The following is a 25,237-nucleotide window of genomic DNA, read 5'->3' on the forward strand; positions in this document are numbered from 1 at the left end:
AGCCGTTCCAAGTTACTAAAGTTGAGCCTTGAACTTGCTTTCAAAAAGGCAGATGCTACCAGCAGGAGACGGCTCCTCTTCTCTGGAGGTTGATCTCACTTTTCCCGATTACCGCCCCCACCTCCAGGAAAATATGCAAGTCATGCAAATGCAGCCATGAGGACCACTGCCTGAGCTCTGAGCTGGAAGACGATCGGAAAATTGGCCGCTTGCTGATGGACTCCAAGTATTCCACCCTCACAGCCCGAGTGAAAGGCGGGGATGGCATCCGGATTTACAAGAGGAATCGGATGATCATGACCAATCCCATTGCCACTGGGAAAGATCCCACCTTTGACACCATCACCTATGAGTGGGCCCCCCCTGGAGTCACCCAGAAACTGGTAAGACAGTTCCTCCAACCAAATGGTTGTTGTCCTGTCCTTGTAAATGTTAGTCATGCCTGAATTTCAAAGACAGGGTAAGAAGAGGGCAATATTATAGAAATGATAGGAATAACTAAGGTTCCAAACCTGCTCCTGCATCACTTATGTGATCTTGAAGTGAAAACTGTCTGGGCCTCGGTTTTCCTCTTCCATGAAATGGATAGAAGTGTTTCTATGAATTCTGAGGGCCCTTCCAATTCCAGTACAGGGTCGTTCATGATTCCCTTTGGGCTCCCCACTTCTGAACAAAGGCTGACTTATCATTCAGGACTCCCACAGTGCTTGTCTTCATGTGTGAGTTGTTCCTTTTCCCTCAGAGTGGCCTGGGATGTATCCTTTGCAGGCCTGTGGGGGAGCACAAAAACAGTCCTCTCTTCTTGCCAACAGCTAAAGGCTCTTAGCCTTGGAAGGGAGAACCAGACTAGCTTTACACAACCCTGGGGGTGAGGCACCCAGAGAAGGACAACATCCAGAGACAGCAAGTAACTTGCACAAGGTCACACCCTGGCTGCCCACTACAAAGACCCGTATCAAGTTCCCATGCACAGGCCTCACCCCAGATCAGAAGCTCCAGATTACAGGATCAGAATCACCAGACATGGGCATTTAACTCTTCAGATAATGATACCTGCAGCCATCGTCAAGACCCCACAGACCTGACCAGTGCCCCTCCAATTTCAACAAGCACATACATCATCTAGACAACTTGCAGAAATATATCTAGGAAGCTTGGGGCTGGTCCTGAGACTCTGCACTCCTGACCCGCTCCCAGGGGATGCTGGCCCCCAGACCACGCTTGGAATAGTGAGGGCCTAGATGATTTCCACAAGTTCATGAGATTGAAAAAGTTCCTACAATTTTAGATATGGAAGCCTGGCATGTAATTAAATCTCTTCTGGGAGAAAAGGAGAGCCTTCAAAGTCCTGCATGGTCATACCCCCACAGGCTGCACCCGCACTCTGGCTATGACCCCTCACCCATTACTTTGTAGTGCTCTGACCTTCTTCTTTCCTGCTCTGGAACACTCCAGGCTTTTGCCCTCCTCGTGGACTTTACACTTGCTGTTCCCTCCCCTTGAAATGCCTTTCCCTGCTCTTTGCATGGCTGGGTCTTTCTGATAGTCAGGTCTCAGACGGGCCTTCCCTAACTCCCCAGTCCACCTATCCTCCAGCTATATCTTTTTCTCTCTCCCTCAGTTCGCCATTGATTCTTTAGAAGATTTATTGCGAGCTGCAATTGTCTTATGTATGTCTTTGTTTGGTTATCTCTCTCATTGGAGTGAAGCGAGGTCCACGAGGGCAGACACCACACCTGTCCTGTGCAGCATCCTATCTGGCACATCCTATTTGTACTACATTACCCTCCGGGCCAGTGGCATTCCACACGTGGTCTGTGGACTAACAGTGTACCACAAAATCCTGTGACTGGTCCACAACGAGAAGTACAGAAATTGAAAATAAATGTTGGGGAAATATAGTAGCAATTGACATCCAAGCATGTGATCAGACAACTCCTCTCACTGAACAGAATTCCACGTGGTCAGACTCACGTGGAAATCTCATGTGGCATGAGCTACATTCTCATCGCATGCAGTGAGCCCAAAAATCCTTCTGCAATCGGTGAAAAAAAAAATCAAACAAAAAAACCCGATCCTTCACCATAGAGCACCTGAGCAGCACCCTTCTAAGCTGTAGCTTAAGTGGAGGAAAGGAGGGGGAAATCCCTTTTCAGTCAAGTGGAGAGAGGCAAAGATGCTTTTTTTTAAAAAGCTATAGTTCTTGAAAACATATTTTAAAAGAATACATCAGCATTTGTGAGCTCAGCCACCCTGTGAGGTAGGAATTATTTTACATGTAAGGAAACCTAGAATGGTTAATCGGCCTTGACCAGTTGGAGGGGCTGGGCAGGGGCAGATCCGGGCCACAGAGAGTGGCATCCAACTATAGCAGTGCTGGGTGGCTCCAAATGTGGGTCTGCCTCCAGCACCCAGGTCTGGCTAAGCCATCAAGCAGGTCTCCAAGATGTCAGTGGAAACTAAAGCAAGCAGCTCGTAAAAGAGCTGGCTGTGGGCGTCAGGAACTGGCTGGTGAAAACCCCAAATGCTTCGGCTCCAGACTAATCAGAGGAAGGCATCGTGAGGCTGTGATTAATGCTCGCTCATAAAACCACATGGTATAAAGGCCCCTCTGTCTGCTCTGCATCTGGCCTGCCTGAACAAGTCGCCTGAGATTGGACAGCTCTCCCTTCCCATTCACCCTCCCCACTTTTTTTTTTTTTTTTAATTACCAAGTGATCAGGACTGATTATATTTTGGAAATGGAACTGAATCTTGCTGTCATCCTTCCCAACCAGAATGAAAAATGGAGAAATTCTTAAGCCTTTAAAGATTAGTAACAATAAACCTAATAGCTAATATTTACTGAGTACTTACGTGTGCTAAGCTTAGCATATGCTAAGAGCTATGCATACGTGGTCTCGTCTAATTTTCCAACACTGTTAGGGATATACTGTTACTACCCTTATTCACAGAGGAGGAAACGGAGGCTCAGAGAAGTGACACCACTAGCCTGATGTCCCATAGCTGGCTTAAATGACAGAGCCAGGTCTTGGATTCAGGCCTCCCTGACTCCAAAGCTTAGGCTCCCACCTATCAAGCCAGGCCAGGAGAACCAGACAGGTAGGAGGAGAGGCAGAAAACAGCATGTATTTTGGGTTAGCACTTTTAAGGGAAGGCTTCTAAGAATAGGGAGGGACTTGGGAAAATCTTTGAAAGCTAGCCAGGATTTGGGAGAGGCAAGGATGAAAAGATGAAGGGAACCAGCATCCACTGAGCATTCTGCATGTGTGTGCGCACGTGTATGTGTGTGTGTGTGTGTGTGTGTGTGTGTGTATGTGTGTATTTATGATGATGGGGAGAGAGGGTTGGGTCAGAACTATCTGTGCCACTCAGAGCTTGTTAGAGACTCTCTCAGGAATCCCTGTGATATATTTATGATTATGATAAAAAAATACCATGATATATTTATATATATGATATATGTCATCAACATCTCACCACTCCCTATGTGCTTAATAACCCCATTTTACAGGAGAGCAAACAGAGGCTCTTGAGGAACCCGTGCAGGTGTGGCACTCCTACCTTATCCTCTACTCCCACACCCATGGCAAACATTGCTGGTCAGTTAGAGCACGATCTTCCATTGAGTCTCTTTGGGCCTCAGAATCCTTCTCAACACAGCAGTCAAGTAGCCACTGTTGATGGAGATTAGCATGTAACACAAAGCCCATGTACTGTCCTTGCCTGACCGCCAGAGAGGCCGAAAGAGCAGGCAGGATGGGGACTTCCGATTCCAGAGTCCATGTGTGTTCAACTATGCCCAACTCTGGGAATAAGGCACCTTTCTTTTCCACTTTTCTCTCTGCCTTTTGATTCTTCTCCTGATAAAGCCTGATTCTGGGAACCTCTTCACCCAAGATGTCCCAGCCAGATAGCAATGCACCAAATGACTCAGAAAGGTCCTCGTGAAAAACTTGAAACCTAAACCAACCTTTCCAACTGCTCTGAGAAAAGGCCTCTTGCTAAAGGTTTTGGGAACATGACCTTAATCAGCTTCCTGGAGGGATTTCTGAGAGATTCTCTTACAAGCTCTGAGTGGCACAGGAAGCTGACTCTGAGCCAGCCCTCTCTCCCCATCATCCCCTTCCCAAGCCCATGCCAGTCAACAGCAATTGTCTGAAGGGCTGTGTTGAGATAGACTCTGATGCCCTCACCGGGGTTGATGAGTAATGTCTACCACAGGTGTGTGAATAGGGTTCTCAGGCCAGCCAGGCAAGGCCAGCCATCACAAAACAACAACAACAACAACAAAACATTGGCGGCCACATGGTGTGGCCTTGACCCTGCAAAGGTAGAAAGCAGGTACTCACCTGGGGCTTTGACCTGCAACAGGTTCCTGGGAGGGAACACTCCCTGTCTCCAGAGTTCTGGCCAGGAATCCGTTAGCCCTGCAGGTCACAAACACCTGTAGCCAGGACAGAGCCATGAAAGGACACTGAATACAGGGATCAACAGACAGGTGGCCAGCAAGGCCGCTGCCCCGGGACTCCTACCACAGTGTTTATTTGTAAAGCTATGCAGGGAGGGATGCATGCTCTTGAAGGCCGGAATCAGGGGCATATCCAGGGGCTGGGGGATCATCTCACTAGGCAGTGCCCACACAGCCTCCTCACCCTGAAATGAAGACAGAAGGAAACTCCCCTAGAGATTGGGGGAATTTGTTTTTTTCCTCTTTGCAAATCATTCGCCTTCTAGAGAGGCAGTGTAGAAGGGGTTGAGACTCAAGCTGCTGAGTACAAAGCTGTGTCCACCACAGACGAGTTGTGTGACCCTCTGGAGGTTATTTCTCTGTGCCTCGGTTTTTCGAGGGGTGATATGAGAAGAAGTTCTGTGAGAAGTAAACGGGCTAACATGGGTCAGGCATTTAGAAGGGTGCTGGAACATAGTAAGTACCATGTAAGTGTGAGCTCTTCCTGCCATTCCTTCAACCACTCAACCTGGGAGGTCAGCAGCCCTCACAGAAGAAGAGGCTGTGCTCCCATGAGCTCAATCAGCCATGCACTTGGAACTGCTTCCACAGTGGGAGTGAATGAGATGCTAGGCAGGTCTGGGTGCCCTTTCTGGCACGGTGAGCCATAGTCTTGTCACCACCTCCCCATCCCTTCCACAGATCCTGAGGACGGGGCAGGCCTCAGACACGAAATAAGAAGGCCTGGGATAGATATTTGCCCCCCCCACCCACCTGTCTCTAACCCATCTCCCCAGGGCCCCGTGCCCTGCCCCAGCCTGTGTGCTGCTGGTCTGCTGCTTGCCCTGTCCTCAGATGGTCACACCCCTTCCCCCTACCCACTGTCCCTGAGTCCTCTGATGTCCTGCTTCAGATGACCCAGGAGGACCTGCAAAAGTGCTCACTTCTGGGCTCCTCCAGACTCCCAAATCAAAGTCTAGGGTGATCCCAGGAAGCTTTTTCACAAGGTGGTCAGGCGATTCTCATGCACCCCAAAGTCTGTGACTAGGTTCTTCAGACCTACCTGCCTGCCATTTTTGTGCTGGAAGCCACCTGTGGTTTCATACTGACCCAGGGAAAAACAGCATCACCCCACACCACCCGCAGACAGAGTCAGGACCGAGCCTTTCCCAGACGTGTGGTCAGCCATGTGGCTCCCTGGCACTTCTTCTTCCGTGTGTTGGGGTTCAGAGTCTTGGCCTCTTTGGCGAACCAGAAACCACGGGTTTCCTTGAGCCGCTTTCCTGCACTGTAGACCCTGGTCAGTGCTACTGCCTCTCTCTCTGCTAATTGTGGTGAGGACCGAGTGAGGTCACCACAGACTTCTCACAGTGCTCAGGACCCTGAAGATCACGCAGTCTACCCCAAACTTTGCAATGATGAAACCGAAGCCTGGGTGGCTGGGTACTTTCTCAGTGTTACACAGAGAACAGCATCAGGGAGGGAGCTAGAAACCAAATTCCCTGACACCCTAAGATTCTATCTACCACCCAGTCCATCTCCTGTGCCTGAAAAAGCACCTGGAAAAGTCCTTAGAGACTGTGCAGGTGAAGGGGGATTCACAGTATTCTGTGAGCCCACAGGTGTTCCAAGCTCTAGGGCAGAGCCACATAGGGCCATCTACAGCCACCTCTCACTTCATGAGTCCCACAGAAACCCGGGTCAACTGCCTCTCCCTTCTCTAAAACTGCTCTGACCCAGAATTCATTTATTATGGAAGTTAGCAAACCAGGCTCTGGACTAGTACGCCCCTCCATCAGGTTCCTTGCCCCTCCTCCCTAACATGAGGCAAAAGCCGGGATTGTTCATTATGAATTACAGTCGACTTTCCATGTTGATTACCACAATCCAGTTCCAACCACGGGATGTGACAGGACACAGGCAGGTTCCAAGAGGGTAAGTATGGCAACAGCCACCTGGGCAGTGGGAATCCGGCAAACTGGTGGGGGTGTCAGAGTCACAGTCAGGGTCAGGCACAGAAATGGAGACCAGTTGTAAAGGATAAACAGTTTGCTTTTCACACTTCCTCATGCTGTGTGGCCTTGACCTTTTTCTCCTCTGAATCTCCCCATCCCTGCAACCCACCCAAGTATAAGATTACTGTTCATTACAAAAAAAAAAAAAGCCAAATTGGAAAGTTATCTATGGACATATTAACATTCAGATGGTTTTCAGTCATACTGATGTGGAAATGTTATTACCACGAGACCTTATCAATTTGTTCTATTAGAAGGTGCCTTTGCCTGTTTTTAAATGAACAAACCATGAAATACCTACGCCTATAATGATTTAATTATACTTTTCCAAGCAAAGCAATTTTAAACTAGATTGACTCTTTTTCTTTTTAAGGAGCATTGCCACGAGGTAAAGCGAAGTAAAAATATTTAGTTTTGAAGGAAACCAAATCTGCGTTGCAAAGCCAACGCATCCAGTACAACACTCCCATTCAGAATGTGAATCTGCGACCACTTGGGTGGAGAGTGACAGCTTATTTAGGCCTCTCCGGGTGTCGCCAAATTCACAACATTTCTGCCTTGACAAGCCTTGGGGCTCTGCAAAAACAGATGGAGAAGCTGGAGGCTGCTCACCAATTCCAGATCTGGCTTGGGTGCCTGAGAATCACAGTCGGTTTATCTCTTCCCCACTAGGGCCTACAGTACATGGAGCTCATCCCCAAAGAGAAGCAGCCGGTGACAGGCACCGAGGGCGCTTATTACCGCCGACGCCAGCTCATGCAGCAGCTCCCCATCTACGACCAGGATCCCTCTCGCTGCCGCGGACTTCTGGAGAATGAGTTGAAAGTAATGGAAGAGTTCGTCAAGCAATACAAGAGCGAGGCCCTCGGCGTGGGAGAGGTGGCCCTCCCTGGGCAGGGTGGCTTGCCCAAGGAGGAAGGGAAGCAGCAGGAAAAGCCAGAGGGCACAGAGACCACCGCTCCGACCACCAACGGCAGCATCGGTGACCCGTCCAAAGAATACGTAAGTGTCTGCCGTGCCTCCAGGTCTGGCTGAAAAAACCAGGCCCAGGGCTTGCACAGGCAGGGCCCCAGCTCCAGGCTCTTGCCCCTCATTCCAACATTCATTTCACGCATTCATGTCGCCAGCGGCTGTTTGGTGCTCAGTTACTCTGTGCCAGGCATTATCCTGTGGAAAATAACACAAGGTCACTGTGCTTGAGAGGCTACTCGTCCAGTGGAGGTCACAGGCTACCAAACTGTCACGGCTTAGAGAAAGGGCATCTAACCTTGCTTGAGGTGAGGGTGGGCTTGGAGGAGGAGCTGAGGCCCAGCCTGGCCGGGAGAAATGACTAGGATGAATTCAGGCTTGGCAGGGAAGACCCAGGCCGTCTTAAAGAGGCAAGCTTGGGCAAAACAACCCTAAGTTCCAGAGAGCACGGTGGAGCCAGAGGATTGAACAAAGTCCCATGTGCCTGAAAGCGTGGTGTGCTGGGGGGCGTGGGGACACGACGCTGGCAGGGTCAGCAGGGGCACACTTCCTGAAGAGGCAAGCCTTCCATCCATTCATCGCCCAAGTATCAACCAGCCTGTGCTGTCTGCCAAGCCCCAGGAAATCAAACAAGTGGAGGACACCGTCCCCACACTGGAGAATACCATGGATGTAGGACTTCACTCTGAGGGCCACCGGCAGCTATGGCAGGTTTCAGCGGGAGCTATCACAGGATCTGAGCTGTGCTTGGGAAGGCGCCCTCTAGCAGCATGTGGAAGATGTGCTGTAAGGGAGTGAGGGACTGGAGGCTATTTGAGAGAAAATGAAGAAGGTAGAGTGTCCGGGAGGTGAAAACCTCATGGATGGCTTTGTCTTCATCTGCCCCACAGGAGGTATAAAGGACTAGCTGGAGACGGGTACCACAGAGGGCTGATGTTTGCTGTTTCACGGCCTCTGGCTCCCGTCTACCTTTTGCCCTCTGCCCCAGTCAGCCAAGTGACTTCAGCTGCCTCTAATTGTTATTTGGAGATAAATGTCCCAATACGTGGAGCCCTCAAGCAAATAACCTGCCTTGCTGGCAACAGGCTGGCAGTCGCCCGTGTGAGCCGGACCGCCCAGGGAAATGCCAGCCCTGGTGATGTTGTCACTACATTCAGAAAGGGCCAGGCTCTTTCCTGCCTGCAGTGACTCAAACTTGCCATCCAAAACCTGTGTCCTGAATGTCCACCCCCCATTTGTTGGCACGTTCATTTGGGATTACCGTCCAGTGAACTATGGCCGCACACAGTCAATCTGAGAACTCTAAGTCAAAAGAACAAAACTTATTTTCCTTACCACAGGTTTGGCGATGGTGTTGAAAAGACCCATTTCCGAGGAAGAATCCATGTCCCAGCGACTTAAAAAAAAAAAAAATTAGATCCAGTTAGTGTTTCATAAACTAGTGTCCTCCCCATCCAGCCCTATATCCAAATAGTTACCTGTCCTTAAAGCATAAATACTGCATAATTCCAAGTTGGAAGGCGATCTCTTTAAGTCCTTGCGACATTTCCCAATTGCCATTCCCAGGAGAGATACGCTATTTTATCCTTGACTCAGCCCCACATATTTGTACAGCATGGAAGTGGGGCAAAGGTGGTCTGAGATCCTGAGCCCCTGCCTATCGTCAACTTTAGGAAGTAGTTCTGACAGTTTGGAAGCATTTAAACAATAAGACCAGACCAAAAACAGAATTTGAAGGAAGCCCGTGGTGGTTGGGCTGGGCTGGCTAGGGAAAACGGCCTTCTCCTTCCTTATCCTACCCCCAATCTTGATTGGATAACTATGTAACTAGTGGATCCCTGCCTGTACATCATGTGTTCATGTCACCTCTAGGTGCTGCGGGTTTCTTTTTCATCTCTGTATCTTCAGCAGGTGCCATTGATATAGATAGTAGGTGCTCAATAAATATGTGAACCATGAATGAATGAACAAATGGATGAATCAGTGAATATTCAGACTAAATAGAGCCTCTAACGATGGGGACAATTTAGATGACCATTTTGCCCCGGAGGATGATGAGATCCAAGTTCACATTTATTAAGCACCTGCTGTGTGCCAGATGCCATGCCTACTCTTTCAGAGTCTTTGTTTAACTCACCCAGCTGCCTAGTAGGGTGAATTTCACCAACCCCATTTGACAGGTATGGAATCAGAGATTCTAGAGGATAGGTAACTTCTCCAAGGTTCCACAGTTTCTAAGGAGTAGAACCTGGATCCGATACTTTTCCAACTACATGATGCTGAGTTATAAAACCCTGCTTATTACCTGTTCCAGGAAGAAAGAAGGCTGGGTGCTTTTATTGACTCCCTGTTTATCTCCTAGAAGCCAGGGAGCAAATCCTATAAAGGTAGCTAGATAGCCTGCCAGTCCATAGTGTGTCCCCAGCAACCCCAAATTTGTTCTGCCTTACCCTAGTCAGTGGCCAAGTCAAGTGGACGTGGGTGCTGGCCATCCTGTGTGCTGTGTCCCTTCTGTTTCTCATAAAAGGGAAGTGTAGGACAGTTACCAGAGCCAAGCATCAGGCAGGAAGCCTGATTTTTGCTCCCCTGATGAGGACAGTGGACTTTGCCAGAAATGGTCAGGGCATTCAATTTGAGAACCCAGATATGGGGAGGAAATTATAGAACTCAGACTGATGCCCCAAATCCAAGCGGTGATTTATGAGAAAAAAAAAATGGGCAAAAGAAAGAACACGTGAAACACATTTTCCTAGAATGATCTTGGTGACATAATATTGTTTGTCATCCTAAGAGTGATCATTATTACTATAGTTAGCAGCTATGATTTGGCTTTCTCTGAACCAAGGGCAGCGCTAAGAACGAGAGGGTCTGATTTAAAGCCCCCAACCACCCAATGACTTGAAGAAAAGCTGTGGGATTTGAACCAACCCCCCATCAGTCCCCAAGTCCATCTTTCCTGTTGCCCAAAGATTGTTCCTCCGATAGCTAATGGATATTAGATCCTAAAGGGGTTACATGGCCATGTAAGTTTGGGAGACATTAGAGTAACCAAAACTAAGTGGGTTTCTTTGAGGTAGGACTTATGAGAGCCTCCAGCAGGTTGTGGCTGTGGTTCTCAAACTAAAATCACCTGAAAGGCTGGCTAAAATCCAGAGGACTGGGCCCCACCCTAGAGCTCCCTGCTTAGTAGGAACAGGTGGGGCCAGAGAATCAGCTATTCTAATGAACACCCGGGTTGATGCTGACATTGGTCTGGGGACCACACTTTGAGAACCACTGCTAAAAAAAGTATAAAAATAATTTTACATACAAGCCGAGGAAAAATAATATCATTAAATTGGCATATGGTGAGGATCAGAGAAGACAGCAGGGCATTCTATAGATGTTTTAGGCCTCCTGGCTTAGGGAGTCCAGCTCTGAGGACGCTACATAGGAATCTTCCTTTAAAGACCCACAGGGAGTTTGGGAAACACAGGCAGGGCATCACACACTGCATTACACCACACCCAACCACACTACTCAGCAGCCTGAGGCCACCAGCTCCCTTTTCACGGAGCCACAATCAGCCTATGCTGCAGGGCACTTCTGTGAGCTGGCACGGCTCCGTCTACACTGCAGGGAGTTTCTCCTCGGAGCTGGCACGGCTCCATCAATCTGCTGTCAGCCCGTTACAGTGCTGTCCTTCCTCAGAGACCTTGGGACCCGAGCTATGACAGGATCAGGCTGTTGAGTCTTCACCAAGCCCCTCCACCAAAATGTGCTCAGAGGAAAGGGTTCTCCAGACCAGAGGAGCATTACTGCCAAAAGCCTTTTCCACCTTGTCCATGTGGAAATGGGCCCCTTGAGCTGAGTTAGGGGTGAGGCCACATGTATAACAGAGGTCTAGCCAGAGTGTGGGAACAGCACCCTCTGAGCTCAACTCACCCGTATGGCTGGGGCTGTGCAGTCCTTAGATCCAGGTACAGTTCGCAGATGTGTACCCCAGCTTTCCAACTCCAGGCCTGCACACCCACCCCTTGACAGGATAGGGCAACCTAACATCAGCTGAGGCTCACCTGAGAAGAGAACCCAGGAGCTGTGGCTGCCCTTGCCCACCTCAGAGCAGCCCTAAAGAGTCATTATTACACTGAGCTTAGGAGACGCAGGACACCATGGGAAATGCCGTCAGAGGCACCTGTCTTTGTGAGGAAACACCGCAGTGAAAAATCCCAGATGCTAACTCAGCCACTGTCACCCCACAAGTGTGCCCTTTAAATCAGTGAGGCCAATTAAAAACCCCAAATATTTAATGTCTCCCCCTCCCTCCTTTACTTGCCCCACTGTGTGTGTGTTGGCAAGGAAGGGGGGCAGGTAGGAAGGGGACTGTTCACAGCAGGCTCACTCATGTCTTTGAGTCCTCCTAACAACTACTGGCAGAGGCTGGAGTTGTTCATACCCATTTCACAGCTGTGAAACCTGCAGCAGAGAACTTAAAAGGCTTGCCGATAAGAGGTGGAGCTGGGATTCCATCCCAGATCCTTGTTGGTCACCAGTTCTGAGGAGTCTGAGCAGTCCTGGGGTGGGGCCCTGGAGGGGTGAGGACAACTCCACAAAGGCGTGTGTATTTATGTTTGCTGGTTGAGCCACAGAGTTTGGAGTCACCCACAGCCCAGTTCAGTGAAGAATCTGGGGGCCTCTTGTAGGCATGCCAAGAACAATGGAAGGCCTCACCCATTACACCCCAATCCCACCCACCATGGGTTCTCATGGGTTTGGGGGGCTTCAGAGAGCTCCATGGCCAGGGATCTGCCAACTCCAGCAATCTGGAACATTCCCTGGAGAATGGCAGAGCCCCATATCCACTTTCCAGGCCCTCCGCGCCCCACCTTTCCCACCTGGATGGAACCTATGAGCGCCTGGGCTGCGAGGTCAATGACCTCAATGCTCTGATTGTTAACAGCCCCACCAAACCATTTCCCTGCATTTAGAATGCTTACTTGGTATTTTCTCAGAAATGAAATGTGCGGATTTCCTGGGCATGGAATTTCCTCCCTTCCCTACACCCCAAACTTGTAACTGAAGAAAGGGGAAAGGAAGCCAGAACATAGCATTCAATGTAATCTCCACCCGTTAGTAATTTACCATCACTGCTGGGTGCCCCTCACCCAACCCCTCCCACTGAGGCCTGCCTCTCAGATGGAAACTTACAGCATCTGGCTGCTCAGCCCAACTCCTGCCCCAACAAGGGACATATTTGTGGGCAAGGGACTTCCAAATCTTTGTGCCGCAGATGTTTGGCTTGTGGGCTCGGCAGGCTGGCTTTCCTGCTGGCCCCTCTCTGGGAATTTGAAACCACTGCCCCACCCCCAGTCCTGAGCCCTGTCTGAGCTGGAGGACAGAGGGTAAAAGGCCCAGGGAAGCAGCAGGAAAAATCACCATGGTTACCAGGCTTCTCAACATCTGCCTCCCTCCTTTTTTACAGTGGAGATATTTTAATGACATTAAAGGAATTTCTTTCCACTGAAAATTCCCTTCATCCCACTTTTTTATGCTATAAATATATTTCCATGTTGCCACAGAGACTTCACAAGTTGGTTTTTTTTTTTTTTTTTTTTCTGGAGTGGGCTGCATAATATTCCATTGACTAAAACAGGAGCTGGCAACTTTTTTTCTGTAAAAGGCAGATACTAAATATTTTAGGCTTTGCAAGCCACACGGTCTCTGTCACAACTACTCCCTCTGTTGTTGTAGCACTAATGCAGCCATAGACAATATCTAACAGATGACCATGGCTGTGTGCGAATAAAACTTTATTTGCAAAAACAAGCAGTGGGCTAGGTTTGGCCCACAGATGTAGTTTGCTCACTCCAGAACTAGCACAACTGTAAAACATGGTTTCTATTAGCTTTTTATGAATTATTTTGGTTTTATTCAATTTCATTTTGCTAACGCAGGTTAATGAACAATGATGATGATGATAATGATATCATCTGCCATTCCTTGACTACCTAGATTGTGCCCAGCACTTGTGCCAAAGGCTTTACCTAGTTTTGTTTTTTTTCAACTGAATCCTAAGAATTCTCCTACAAAATATAATTTCCCCTTTTTCTAGTCATCTAGCTTGTGAGCGGTTAAGGCAGAACTGGAACTTACCCCAAACCCCACAAACACCACAGATGATGGAACCTCCTTTTTCCATAGCACCCCATGCAGCTGCAGGCACGTGCATGACCACTGCAACAAGATGACCACATATAAGGCTTGTTCCTACTCTGCAATGTCCTTGGTGGGAAGCCAGCTCTTGCCCACACACTTGTCAAAGCTGGAATTGAGAACACCCCAGGCTGACGGTCTCTCTTCTGAGAGTAGCATTTATGAAGCCTTCCTGGCTCTGTGTTCCCCCTTCATCAGGTAACCAGTGAGAGAGATTCAGTTAGAGATGCCTAACATGTGACTTTGCTTGGCAGAGAGGCCCATGTTCAATCGTCTGCCCCAAGAAGAAGCATGAGGTGAAATGGTTGGCCAACAACAGGGACCGCCATGTGTAAAGCATCTCCCATAAGCCAGGGCCTGTCATATGTTACAAGTGAGGAAACTGAGGCTCAGGGAGGTGGGTGATTTGTCTCAGGGCTTATCAGTGATGGAGCAATCGTACAGATCTTATCCCAAAGCCCCTCACCCTAACCACTGCACCCAGCCTGCCCAGTCTGTACTGTGAGGAGTCTCAGGAAGATGACAGTGTGGAGGAACAGAACACAAGAGTCTAAAGATACCAGAAATGACACTGGGCTGAAAAAGGAAAGAAAATGAGAAAAAAAAAAAAAAAAAAAAAAAACCTCTGGGATACATGAGGCTGCAAAGCAAAGATGGCGAATAATCACCATAAGAGGAAATGGGGAGAGGCTGTTTATAAATAAATTGTTGAGTATTTGTGTTGGAAAGAACCCAGTGCCTGAATTCAAGGCCCTTGTGTTAATATTTACTGTATTGTAATAGTGAGATTTTCACAAGGCACTCTGGGTTTAGACTGAGTAGGCCTTTGGATAAGAGCCTTCCAGAAAAGAACAGAATTATTGGGACAGAGCTTCTGGCAACCCCAGCAGAGAGATTATTGCTGGAGAGGGTTCTCCACATCTGCTGATCCTGCTCTGAAGGCCAACACAGCTCGGTCCTTAGAGACAGGTCTTTGGCCATGTAACCTTTGGCCACTGTCCCTAATATACTGTTGCCTAAAACACTTTGTGTCTAGGTTACTCCCATTCCAGAAGTCTTAATTCTGTGTGCTCACATTGGATGTTCTCGTCACCTAATGTTGCATATCCAACCACCCAAAGGTGGAGAGGCTTAAAGAAAGAACCTCTGTCTTGCTCAGAAATCAGCAATGTGGGCAAGGTTCAGTGGGGATATCTTGTCTCTGCCCACGTGGCATCATTTGGAGCAGCCTATAGGCTGGGGGCTGTCTCGGTGGTATGGCTTCAGTGCTGGGAAGACACAAACAGCTGGGTTGGACCAGCCAGGGAGGGGGTCTTTGGGCCTGTTGCTCTCTGTGTGGTTTCTCCACAAAGTCGCCCTGGCATAGAGGTCTCGCGATTTCTTTCCTGTCCTCCCAGGGCTCCCAAGGTGTGTGTATAGAGAGAGATCCCAGTGAAAGGTGTGCTGTCTTTTATGCCCTACCACAGGCATCTGTAACATCCCTCCCACTACACTCTGTTCAATAGAAGCAAGTCATTAAGGAGGGACCACAATCAAAGGAAGGGACTTAGATACCCCATTGGATGGAGGAGTGTCCAAGAATTTGCCAACATTTCCACACACCATGACCAAAAGAACCCCAACCCTGCAGGGTCTTAGCTTCTGAAGTAGCCAAATCTGAAATGTTCCTCAGCTTTCTCAAACCAGGCATTTTTTGTTTGTTTTTTGTTTTTGTTTTTTTACAGATTACAAAGGCCCAAAGTATAGAATTTTCAAATCCTTTCATTTAGACCTTTTTCATTAAGAATCTCTCGCCATTTGAGCAGGGACAGGGCAAAACTTCAGGGTCATAAGGAGAAACTTCATACCTGTTCCACCTGTGAAAGATTTGGGCCACTCTCCCCTCCTCTCAGGGGGAAATGGTCTGCAAACTAAGTTATGTGGCAAATGTTAGAAAGATTCTCATGAGCAAGCTCTGATTTTAGATGGTTGAGAGTATGAATAAGAACCAACTGATACGCTAATGATGTGTTCTTCTGTATGCTTTTTAACATAGTCCCAAGGGACTTGTACTTGGCCACACTATCTCCTTCACAGGGGAAGTAGCCTGGGAATGACCACACTGGGCTTTCTTAAAAATTGTGTAGAATTTAAGCATCCCAGGAATTCAAACTGGCATTTGCTATAACTGAACAGAGTTGATGATATCATTTTTGCTGAGCTTATTTTTAAGGTCATTTTTAAACTCTGTGTGGCAGTGGTTCTCAAAGTGGGTCCCCTGACTACACCAGCATCCCCCAGAGCTTGCAGATTCCTGCACCCCATCCCAGACCTATCCGAATCAGACACTGTGGGTGTGGGGCACAGCAGTCTGTTTTAAGAAGCCCTCTGGGGGGTATTGGTGCAGACTTCAGTCTGAGAACCAGGGTCTTACAGGGGGCGGTTTGGGGGAGAGGACTGACTATAGCCAAGTCTGGGGTAGTGATGGACGATACAACTCCCAGAACCCTATTCTCTGGCCATGCACAGATGGAGACAATGGAGATGGGAAAGTACAAAGCTCATCGGTGGGAAAAGTCACTTCCTGCCAACCTACATGATCATGGTGTTATGGAAAGGAACCTCAGGCCTCCAAACCTAAAGCTCATCCTGCCTCCAATATGTCTTTGTCATCTTGGGAAAGGGATTTAACCCCTCCGGACCACAGGTCTCTCATCTATAAAGAGAGCTGGGGTACGGATAACCAGAGATTTTAGCTAATTATTACTGAGCCCTTATAAAGTCCATTAACTCTATTATCGCATTTAATCCATGCAACAGCTCTATGACATTGTTAATATTATTGGTATCCTCACTTGATGGGTGAAAAAACTAAGGCACAGAGAGGTTGGGTAACTTGTCCAAGGTCACACAGCCAGCCCCACTCTCAGCTACCTACTGCAATTTCGAAATTGTCCACTTCAGTACCAAGGATTGTTGGAGAATAAGTTCGTGCAGAGAAAGGCAAGGCAAGGATCCTAGGAGCCAAGCAGGCGAGGGGGCGTTCTGACTCTTGGTTGCCAGCCTGCCCCTGGTGGCTGAGGGGCCACCAGGCTGACAGAGCCAGCACACTGTCAGATCTACTATCCAGGACACTGTCAGACAGGGAAAGGAACACAGAAAATAGCTCAGAGGCCAAGGGAGGAAATTTGTTCCTGACACATGCTGACAGGGCTCATTACTCGGACATCTTGTTTTCATAAAATGGCAGTGACACTGTTTGCTTTAAAAAGGGCTGGCTACTGGTAATAACGAGGCCAGGAGCCAGGGATGCTGAGGGAACAATGAGGGAAGGGCCACTCCTCACTGAGGGAGGTGCTTAAGACAGCACTTTCAGATGTGGTGGGGGAAGGTCGGGACCAAGCTCTGCGAGCATGACTCTCCCTCCCTTCTCCATGCTGCCTCTGCCACTACAACTATCTCCTTCCAGTGCAAACCAAACACAGCCCTTCCAGCCTCAAGAACCAGTAATGGCCCCCCATTACCTCCAGAGATCTCAGCCATAACCTAGGCTCACAGCCACCCAGACTGCCCCTCTGACCTCCCAGCCCTCCATTTCCTTCTGTGGGTTGTGGGTGCTTTCAGATGCTCCCCAGACTCCGCCACGTGCATTTCTATCTCTTTCCCTTCCTCTGCTTCCGTGTTAAGCAACATCTGGAAATCTGGAGTTGGGAGCCCCACTGGTGTACCACAGTGATACCCAGCCAAGGTGGTGGATTGACCCCAAGTCCCTTCTTTGCTGGACGAAAAGGGCTGGAAATTTCGTCCCATGAAATTTAGAAAGCCAGGCGGACAGAAAACTCACTTGGTACTCACATGACACTTGCCAAATAGTTTACACGTCCTGGCTGTGCTGAAGGGATGGTGAAAATAAGTAAATGATGATTCATCACTTGTTTTTGGTTTAAGACCTCTGATGAGCTCCATGGGAGCTGGGACTCAGTCACGTGCAGAGGAACAGGGTTTTCATTGCGGTGAAGGACTCACACCGTTCATTCTTGTGGGCATAACTGAAACAACAAGTCCAGCACATTCTAAGGAACATTGTCAAGCTGTCCGGATCCATTAGCCAAGCATATTTTTTATGTAGACATTCATTCAACAACTACTGTGCTCAGGGACCCCTGTCAGTACGTGGGCATTCTTTGTGGTCTGGTTTTCTTTCCTTATTTTTTGTCATCGTAGCTTTTATTTTTTCTTCATACTCAAGAATATATATTAAGAATGTAATTAAACTATATAACTTAAGAATGCCAAGTGTCTAGGCTCTTATGCCTACTCATGTCTGCATGGCAGAATGAAATTTCTAGTTTGGCTGACACATAATTGGTGTTTGGTAAGCTTACAGTCCTCATCTAAAGCCAGGGTCTGCAAACATTTTCTCATGGAGGCCAAATGGTAAATATTTTAGGTGTTGTAGGCCCAGAGCCAAAACTGATGATATCATGTAGGTACTTTATGTAACAAGAGGGAAAACAAATTTCCACAGTTTTCCATTTCTGAAATTCACAATCTAATAATATAAATACAGGTTTTTGTAATACAGGTTACATTGGTCAGCTCAGACCACCATAACATAACACCACAGACTGGGTGGCTTAAATAGCAGAAATTTATTATCATAATTCTGGAGGCTGGAAGTCCAAGATCAAAGTGCTGGTGTGGTGGGTTTCTGATGAAGCCCCTCTTCCTGGCTTGTACATAGCTGCCTTCTCCCTGTGTCTTCACAGGACCTTTCCTCTGTGTGCACACAGGGTGGGAGAGAAGTTGATTGGTGCCTAGTCTTCTGGTAAGGACACCAGTCCTGTCGGATTAGGGCCCCATCCTTATGACCTCATTTAACCTTAATTACCTGGTCTTGTAGCCACATACAGTCACATTGAGAGTTAGGACGTTAACATATGAATTGGCGGCAGGCACACAATTCAGTCCTTAATACAGGTCTACTAATGAGGAAAATGAAGTTCTTTTTTGGGAGAAAACATTTCAGTGAATTGGAGCTCAAACGTAGAATCTGTTCTTAGCCAGAGGGTCTTACGAGTACAGGGAGCATCAGGGTTTGGTGTGGCTGCAGTTTATGGACACCTACATACAGTATAGTAGAAAGAACCTTGGCTTTGGGGTCAGGCTTGGCCCATGTTCAAATCCCAGCTTTGCCTCCTATCATCTGTATATTAATGAACAACCACTGAAACTCTCTGAAACTCAGTTTTGCCAAGTCTGGAGGGAAATAATGATTTCCTTAAAAGGGAGCTAAATCTAGAAGGGGGAATATCTCTCCAGGGCTTCTGTAAGGAGTGCAAAATCCTGAGCATAACGCTGGATGTAGACCTGTCTTTAAGAAATGATAGCCACTGCCATCATCATCATCATCATCATCATCATCGGAATTTTGAGGAGCTGGAAATAACTCCAAAATGACTCAAAAGATTTGATGGATTACATATGTACTCTGGAAAGTATGTCAGGAGAATAGCAATTAACCTCTGTGGTTTTTCTCCCAATGTAATCATGACAATAACATCAGATAAATCCCAGTTGAGGTCCACCTGACCAGTTCTCCTCCAAACTGTCAAAGTCGTCAAAAACAAAAGAAGTCTGAGAAGTCACAGGCAAAAGAAGCCTAAGGGACAGGAGGACTAAATGTGATGTAGGATCCTAGAATAGAAAAAGGACATTAGGAAAATCTAAGAACATCTGAATAAAGTTGGGACTTTACTTAATAATAGCATATCAATATTGGTTAATTGATTGTGACAGGTATATCACTTTAAGATGTTAAGAACAGAGGAAATTAGGTGTGGGGCAAATAACTCTCTGTACTATCTTCACAATTTTTCTGTAAATCTAGAACTGTTTTAAAATGTAAGGTTCATTAAAAAAAATAATTATACAGGACACCTGGGTGGCTCAGTTGGTTAACCACCCAGCTTCGGCTCAGGTCATGATCTCACGGTTCCTGAGTTTGAGCCTAGAGTTGGGCTCTGCGCTGACAGCTTGGAGCCTGCTTGGGATTCTCCTTCTCTCTCTGCCCCTCCCCTACTCAGTCTCTCAAAAAAAAAAAATAATAATAATAATTACACGTGGGTAAAAGATCCATTCAAAGTGCAAGGTGGTCCAGTGGGTTTTAATGTAAGCAGGATGAAAGGTTAATTGATATGGTTCAGATTCCCCATTGACTTTTGAGAAACTACCACTTGTCCCATTTTGATTTAGTATCAAGGAAGAATATCCACAGTTATCTGGAAAGGCTATTAAAATACTCCTCCATTCCTTTTCTAACTCCATAGCAGGGTGAGGTCAGATTTTTTTCATATATTTCAAAGAAAGCAACATAACGCAAAAGACAAAAAACTACAACGGTTGCAAGAATCCAGCAGTCCTTCATTGAGCTCGTCATTAAAGAGATTTGCAAAGATATAAAGCAATGCCACTCTTCTCACTAAATTTTTCTGTCTGGGGAAAATGGAGCTTTTTTTTTTTTTTTTTAGCGTTTATTTATTTGTTTGGAGAGAGAAAGAGCATGTGCACATGCGGGAGAGGGCAGAGAGAGAGGGAGAGAGAGGGTCCCAAGCAGGCTCCAAGCTGTCAGCACAGAGCCCGACATGGGGCTTGATCCCATGAACCATGAAATCATGACCTGAGCCAAAATGTACAGTTGGATACTTAACCAACTGAGACATCCAAGTGCCCCTACAGTTATTTTCAATTACAAATATTTATATTAACATGTCGGTTTATTATTTTAAATGAATCAACAAATAGTTATTCAAGTTTTTATTCAGTTTTAATTTTTCTTTTGGTAAATCCCAACAGCTGTTACCCATATGAACAAAAATTCTTTGGGGTTCTTAATAATTTGTAAGAATATAAAGGGTCCTGAGGATAAAAAGTTTGAGACTCACTGAGCTAAACAACTAACTAATTCGTCCCCACAGCAACCTATGAGGTAGGTTTGAAGATGAGAAAACTGAGGAACAGAGAGGTTTAGTAACTTGCTGGAGGGCCCCCAGGAAGGAAAGAGATGAGCTGAAGCTCAAACCCACGTCACTATGCTCTCCTGACCACCTTATATCCCTGGTGTCCTCCTCCCCTTCTAGGTCTGTGAGCTCTGCAAGGGAGTGGCCCCTGCGGACAGCCCTGTGGTCTACTCAGACAGGGCAGGCTACAGCAAGCAGTGGCACCCCACCTGCTTTGTGTGTGCCAAGTGCTCGGAGCCACTGGTGGACCTCATCTACTTCTGGAAGGACGGTGCCCCCTGGTGTGGCCGCCATTACTGCGAGAGCATACGGCCCCGGTGCTCTGGCTGCGATGAGGTGAGAAGAGCTGTTCTGCTCTTTCTGAATTCTTTCTGAGCCTCAGGGATTCCTCAGCATACATATACATATTCCAAAGTGTGTGGGGCGCCTGGGTGGCTCAGTCAGTTAAGCGCCCGACTCTCGGTTTCAGCTCAGGTCACGATCTCACGGTTTGTGGGTTTGAGCCCCACGCCAGGCTCTGCACTGCACTGTCCATGCAGAGCCTGCTTGGGATTCTTTTTCTCCCTCTCTCTCCCCCTCCCCCGCTTGCATGCTTGCATGCTCTGTCTCTCTCAAAATAAAATGAACTTAAAAAAAAGAAGTGTTATTTATTCAAAGCCCCAGTGACCCTGTGTGACCTTGCTGGTGAAGACTGGCCATTGGCCACTTAGCTATTGTTGGTCTGTCTTCACCGGGATATGTAATCCCATCTCAGAACAAAGCCGGGCTTTGGATTCGGGCCAAAGAGTATCATGGCTGCTAGCTAAGTAAAACTTGCCTACGGCAGAGAATTTTGTTTTCCATCTAACAAGCTAAGAGACAATTATGACCTGTGCAGATAACGGTACTTACTGCCTGAGGTTTGTGTCCCATTCCTCAACTGACGCATTTGAAGGTCGAGACCAGAATGGGGGAGGAGGAACCACCATTCTGCAACTTGTCCTTGATACCCTGTCTCCACAAGGGACAGAACCTGACTGGCGCACTGTCTCTGCTCCCCTCCCCAGATCATATTCTCGGAGGACTACCAGCGTGTGGAAGACCTGGCCTGGCACCGAAAGCACTTCGTGTGTGAAGGCTGTGAGCAGCAGCTGAGCGGCCGGGCGTACATCATCACCAAGGGCCAGCTGCTGTGCCCAACCTGTAGCAAGTCCAAACGCTCCTGAAGGGCTGCCCGGCCACAGCCGGAATCCACAGGATCCCACCAAGGAGGGGAGCCAGGGGTGCTGAGGTCATTCTAAGGGTCCGATGTGATGGCCAGCAGGCAACAAAACCAGTGATTTTTTTCAGTGGGAATATATATATGCACACGTACACACACGTATTCTAGGCTGGTAGATCCTTGAGAGTCAATAGTTTTAAAGCCAGCGATGTTCTGAGAGGTCTGAGAATGGGGTTACATTGTTGTTTCCCAGCCACCGACTACAGACACAACTGGCATCCTGCAAGGGATCTCTAGGAGTTTCCCAAAATGCAGTTCTGAGTGATCAAATCACGTAGCTGTCGGATGTGCGTGCTTTCTCACGAACGTGGGGGCTCCTCCAGGAGCTGGCTGGGATCCCAACAGTCATTTGTGGCCTCCTTTTTCAAATGGAATTTGAATTTGAAATAAAAAAAGATGTTTTTGGCATGATGAACGTATTCAATAAAAGTCTGATGAAGTCCATCTATGCCCTGATCTAGTCATTTACACCATGGCGGTGATTGCATGGCACCCGTTTAGCCCCTCGGTCCTGAGTGCTGGTGGTGGCAGAAGGCACAGAAGTGCTGCGCCTCCTTGCCAACCGCGTCTCGTCAGATTTCTTTGTGAGCACAGGTGCTCAAGGCAGAACCCCTGGACCCCCGTCCCAGGAACCCCCAGATCAGTGATGGGACGTGTCATGGTTTACGGTACATCAAAAAGCAGCCTCCGGGAGCTGATCGGCTGCCCTCGCAGGGAATGAGTGAACCCCTCTGAGAGTGAGACCAGGTGGAGTGTTGGGGAGCAGCCACACAGGGCTACCTGAGCTCGGCCAATGGGTGCCCCGGGGGACATGGTGACCAGTGAGGGCAGTCTTGAAGAAATATAGGATGTTTATGCGAAATCTCTCTTCTTCTAAACGTTGCCAACTCAGCACAGAATGAGCCAAATAGAACAGGTCTTTGGGCCAGATTTTCTCTCTTTTTATGACCTCTGAGCATTTGCAGCTCCCAGATTAGTTTCCTTTGCACAACATCTAACAAAAGGAATCTCTTTCTCCACTGGGGAAACAGAGACAAAAAAAGACATGAGGCTTAGGAGCTCACAGCCTGGTCACCCATGGCTTTCCTTCTTTCTCAAATTTCCCATGTGTTGCCAAGTTTCTTTCATTTCCCCACCCGAATTTCACTCTGCTCATCTCTTACCTACAATACCCTGACCTTGCAAGTTTGACCAAAGCTTTTGCAATTGCCTCCTGAGGTGGTTTTCTGTTCCCAGCTCCTTGCTCCAGTCACCTGCTACCCTGTCGTGTCCGTCCGCCCCCCAGAGAGAAGCTTGGGCTGTGTCATCGTCCTCACCCACCCTGCCTGGCTCCCTGGTGTCTCCAAGTTAAGAACCAAGTCCTCACCCTGACATTTGAATCCTTCCAAGATTTGGCTTAATTGTCTTTTTGGCCTTGGAACCCTTCATTTCTCTTGATTTCCATTTCCCTGTTTCTCCTAGACATTCACCCACTGCCTCTGGCCAAGCCCTCTTCTGAGCTTTTCCCAGTTCTGTGCTGGTTACTTGAAGGCCAACACCATCTGTTGAAATTCTATCTGTCCTGTAAGGTGCTACTCAAGCACCTTTACTTGCTTCTCAATCCCTTCCCAGAGGCACCAATGGAATATTCACTCTTTCATTCACTCACTCACTCACTCATTCATTCTGCAAATATCCACTGGGCATTACAGAGTTCCATTAAGCAACCTGAGTACAGGAGACAGTGTTCATAGAAAGCACAATACCCCTGCCTCCTGGACTTTACAGTCTGTGGGGGAAATGGCCTTAGGCAAATATTCCTACAAGTCAATGTAAAATTATAAAAAGGGGAGGAACATGTCTCTATAAAGAATATAAAAGAGATTGGACCTAGTCAGGAGAGGTGCTCCTGGAAAAGTGATACTTGAACTGAGATCTAAAGGGTGAGTAAATTCTGAGCAGCCAAAGAGGGAAAGGAAGATGGTTAAGGATAAATACATGGGTGGCATGTGCAAAGGTCCTGTGGCTGAAGTAGCATCAGTTTATTCAGTACCTATATATTAGTGTTGAAGATACAGTGGTGACCATGGCCCATGAGTGGGGCTTACAGAAGACTAGTGTGGTACATACAGAGATGTGAGGCATAAGAGTTGCACCAATTTTGTGGGCAGTGGAAAAGACCAGTCTCTCCTAAGAGCAATGGGGAACCTTCAAAGAGTTTTAAGCAGGGGTAGTGATGACTGGATAGAGAGATTATTGGATACATGCTCTCTCCTCTGCTGAAACCCCAGCATGATACCTGACTGATTTTGTCCTGGTATCTTTGTCCACATCATTGTGGGCAGGAGTGATGTCCCCCAGTAGACCCTACCAGATATCACCCAGAGCATCCTCCTGCCTTCCCCATGTCTACTAACAACACCTCACGCTTGCTATTGGAATACCTGAATCCTCTCTGACACTCTTTTCCTCTCAGTTCACTGTCATGGCTTTCCCTCTATCACTGAGGCCTTATTTCTCCTTGAATGATTTTAGCCGAGACTGACAATAGTGTCCTAGTGAGTCTCCCTACCCGAACTCACCCTCTCCACACACTGCCCAGATGAACTGCTCAGAAACACAGGCCTCCTGTAAAACAGGGGCTCCCTGTTGCATACCTAGAAGAAAATCAAAACTTCTTAGGCTTGCAATCAAGCTTCTTAATTTCTCCGGCCCCAAACCACCTTGGCTTCCTGCTCCCCATTCAGAGGCCTGGTGAAAAGTTTGCAGGTCCCTGCTTCATGCTTTCTCCCCCTCTGCACCATCACTCAAGCTATTCCCTCTTCTGGGAGTTCCCCACGCTGTGTTCAACTGCTGCCTTTTCCAAGGGACCACCAGAGCTGAGTGGCAGTTCTGTAGTAGAACTGGAAGGAGGTAGGCTTTAAAAGGCTACAACGTTAACTACCCCTGCCCCCCCCTCCCCATTCAGCAAAAAAGTCAGCCACTGTTCCCATCACTGTCTTTCTCTAGGAAGACTTCCCTGGCCTCACCCTCCCCTCAGGGGTGTTTTAGGTTCCTCTGTGTGCTCAAAAGCATCCAGGCTTTCTGCAATCATTGACTGATGCTATTGTGCTATAATTACTGGTTTCTGAAAGCCTTCCTCTATGAACTTCTTGCACTATCTTTGGTTCTCCAATCCTTACTATGGCACCTAGCAACTAAATGCAAGGACAAACAGCCTAGGGCTCTTGGAGGATGCATTGTTGCCAATGGCCCTGGGCTTCAGAAAGAAAGAGCATGTGACTCAATCCTGGCCAACAGGGCTTCTCCACTGGGGAGCTGCTTAGAAAAGTTTTCTTCCTTAATGGAAAGAGACGTTCTGGAAAAAAAAGCC

At 47.8% G+C, this 25,237-nt stretch overlaps 1 protein-coding gene across 2 annotated transcripts; it reads left to right on the forward strand.

Moving 5' to 3' along the window:
- The first annotated feature begins 200 nt into the window (after nucleotides 1–200).
- LMCD1 (LIM and cysteine rich domains 1) lies at nucleotides 201–22,287 on the forward strand. Of its 2 annotated transcripts, none has more exons than XM_047097213.1 (4): nucleotides 201–383; nucleotides 7,138–7,473; nucleotides 20,745–20,960; nucleotides 21,671–22,287. In XM_047097213.1, exons 1-4 carry the CDS (start codon nucleotides 216–218, stop codon nucleotides 21,827–21,829), a joined length of 879 nt encoding a protein of 292 aa, XP_046953169.1. In that variant the 5' UTR covers nucleotides 201–215; the 3' UTR covers nucleotides 21,830–22,287. The 2 variants fall into 2 exon arrangements, with proteins under 2 accessions (XP_046953169.1, XP_046953168.1); XM_047097212.1 differs by having other exon boundaries at nucleotides 7,138–7,467.
- The last annotated feature ends 2,950 nt before the right edge of the window (nucleotides 22,288–25,237 follow it).

Source organism: Lynx rufus, unplaced genomic scaffold (genome assembly GCF_022079265.1).
Source record: "Lynx rufus isolate CCGP_SWC_20201006 ecotype Redwood Valley unplaced genomic scaffold, mLynRuf1.p SCAF_4, whole genome shotgun sequence".
NCBI classification, from domain to species: Eukaryota; Metazoa; Chordata; class Mammalia; order Carnivora; family Felidae; genus Lynx; species Lynx rufus.

Coding starts and splice junctions, on each gene's coding strand:
- LMCD1 (XM_047097213.1), top strand. CDS start 216: ATGGACTCCAAGTATTCCACCCTCACAGCCCGAGTGAAAGGCGGGGAT. Junction 384..7,137: donor CTGGAGTCACCCAGAAACTG/GTAAGACAGTTC, acceptor CTTCCCCACTAG/GGCCTACAGTACATGGAGCT. Junction 7,474..20,744: donor CGTCCAAAGAATACGTAAGT/GTCTGCCGTGCC, acceptor CTCCCCTTCTAG/GTCTGTGAGCTCTGCAAGGG.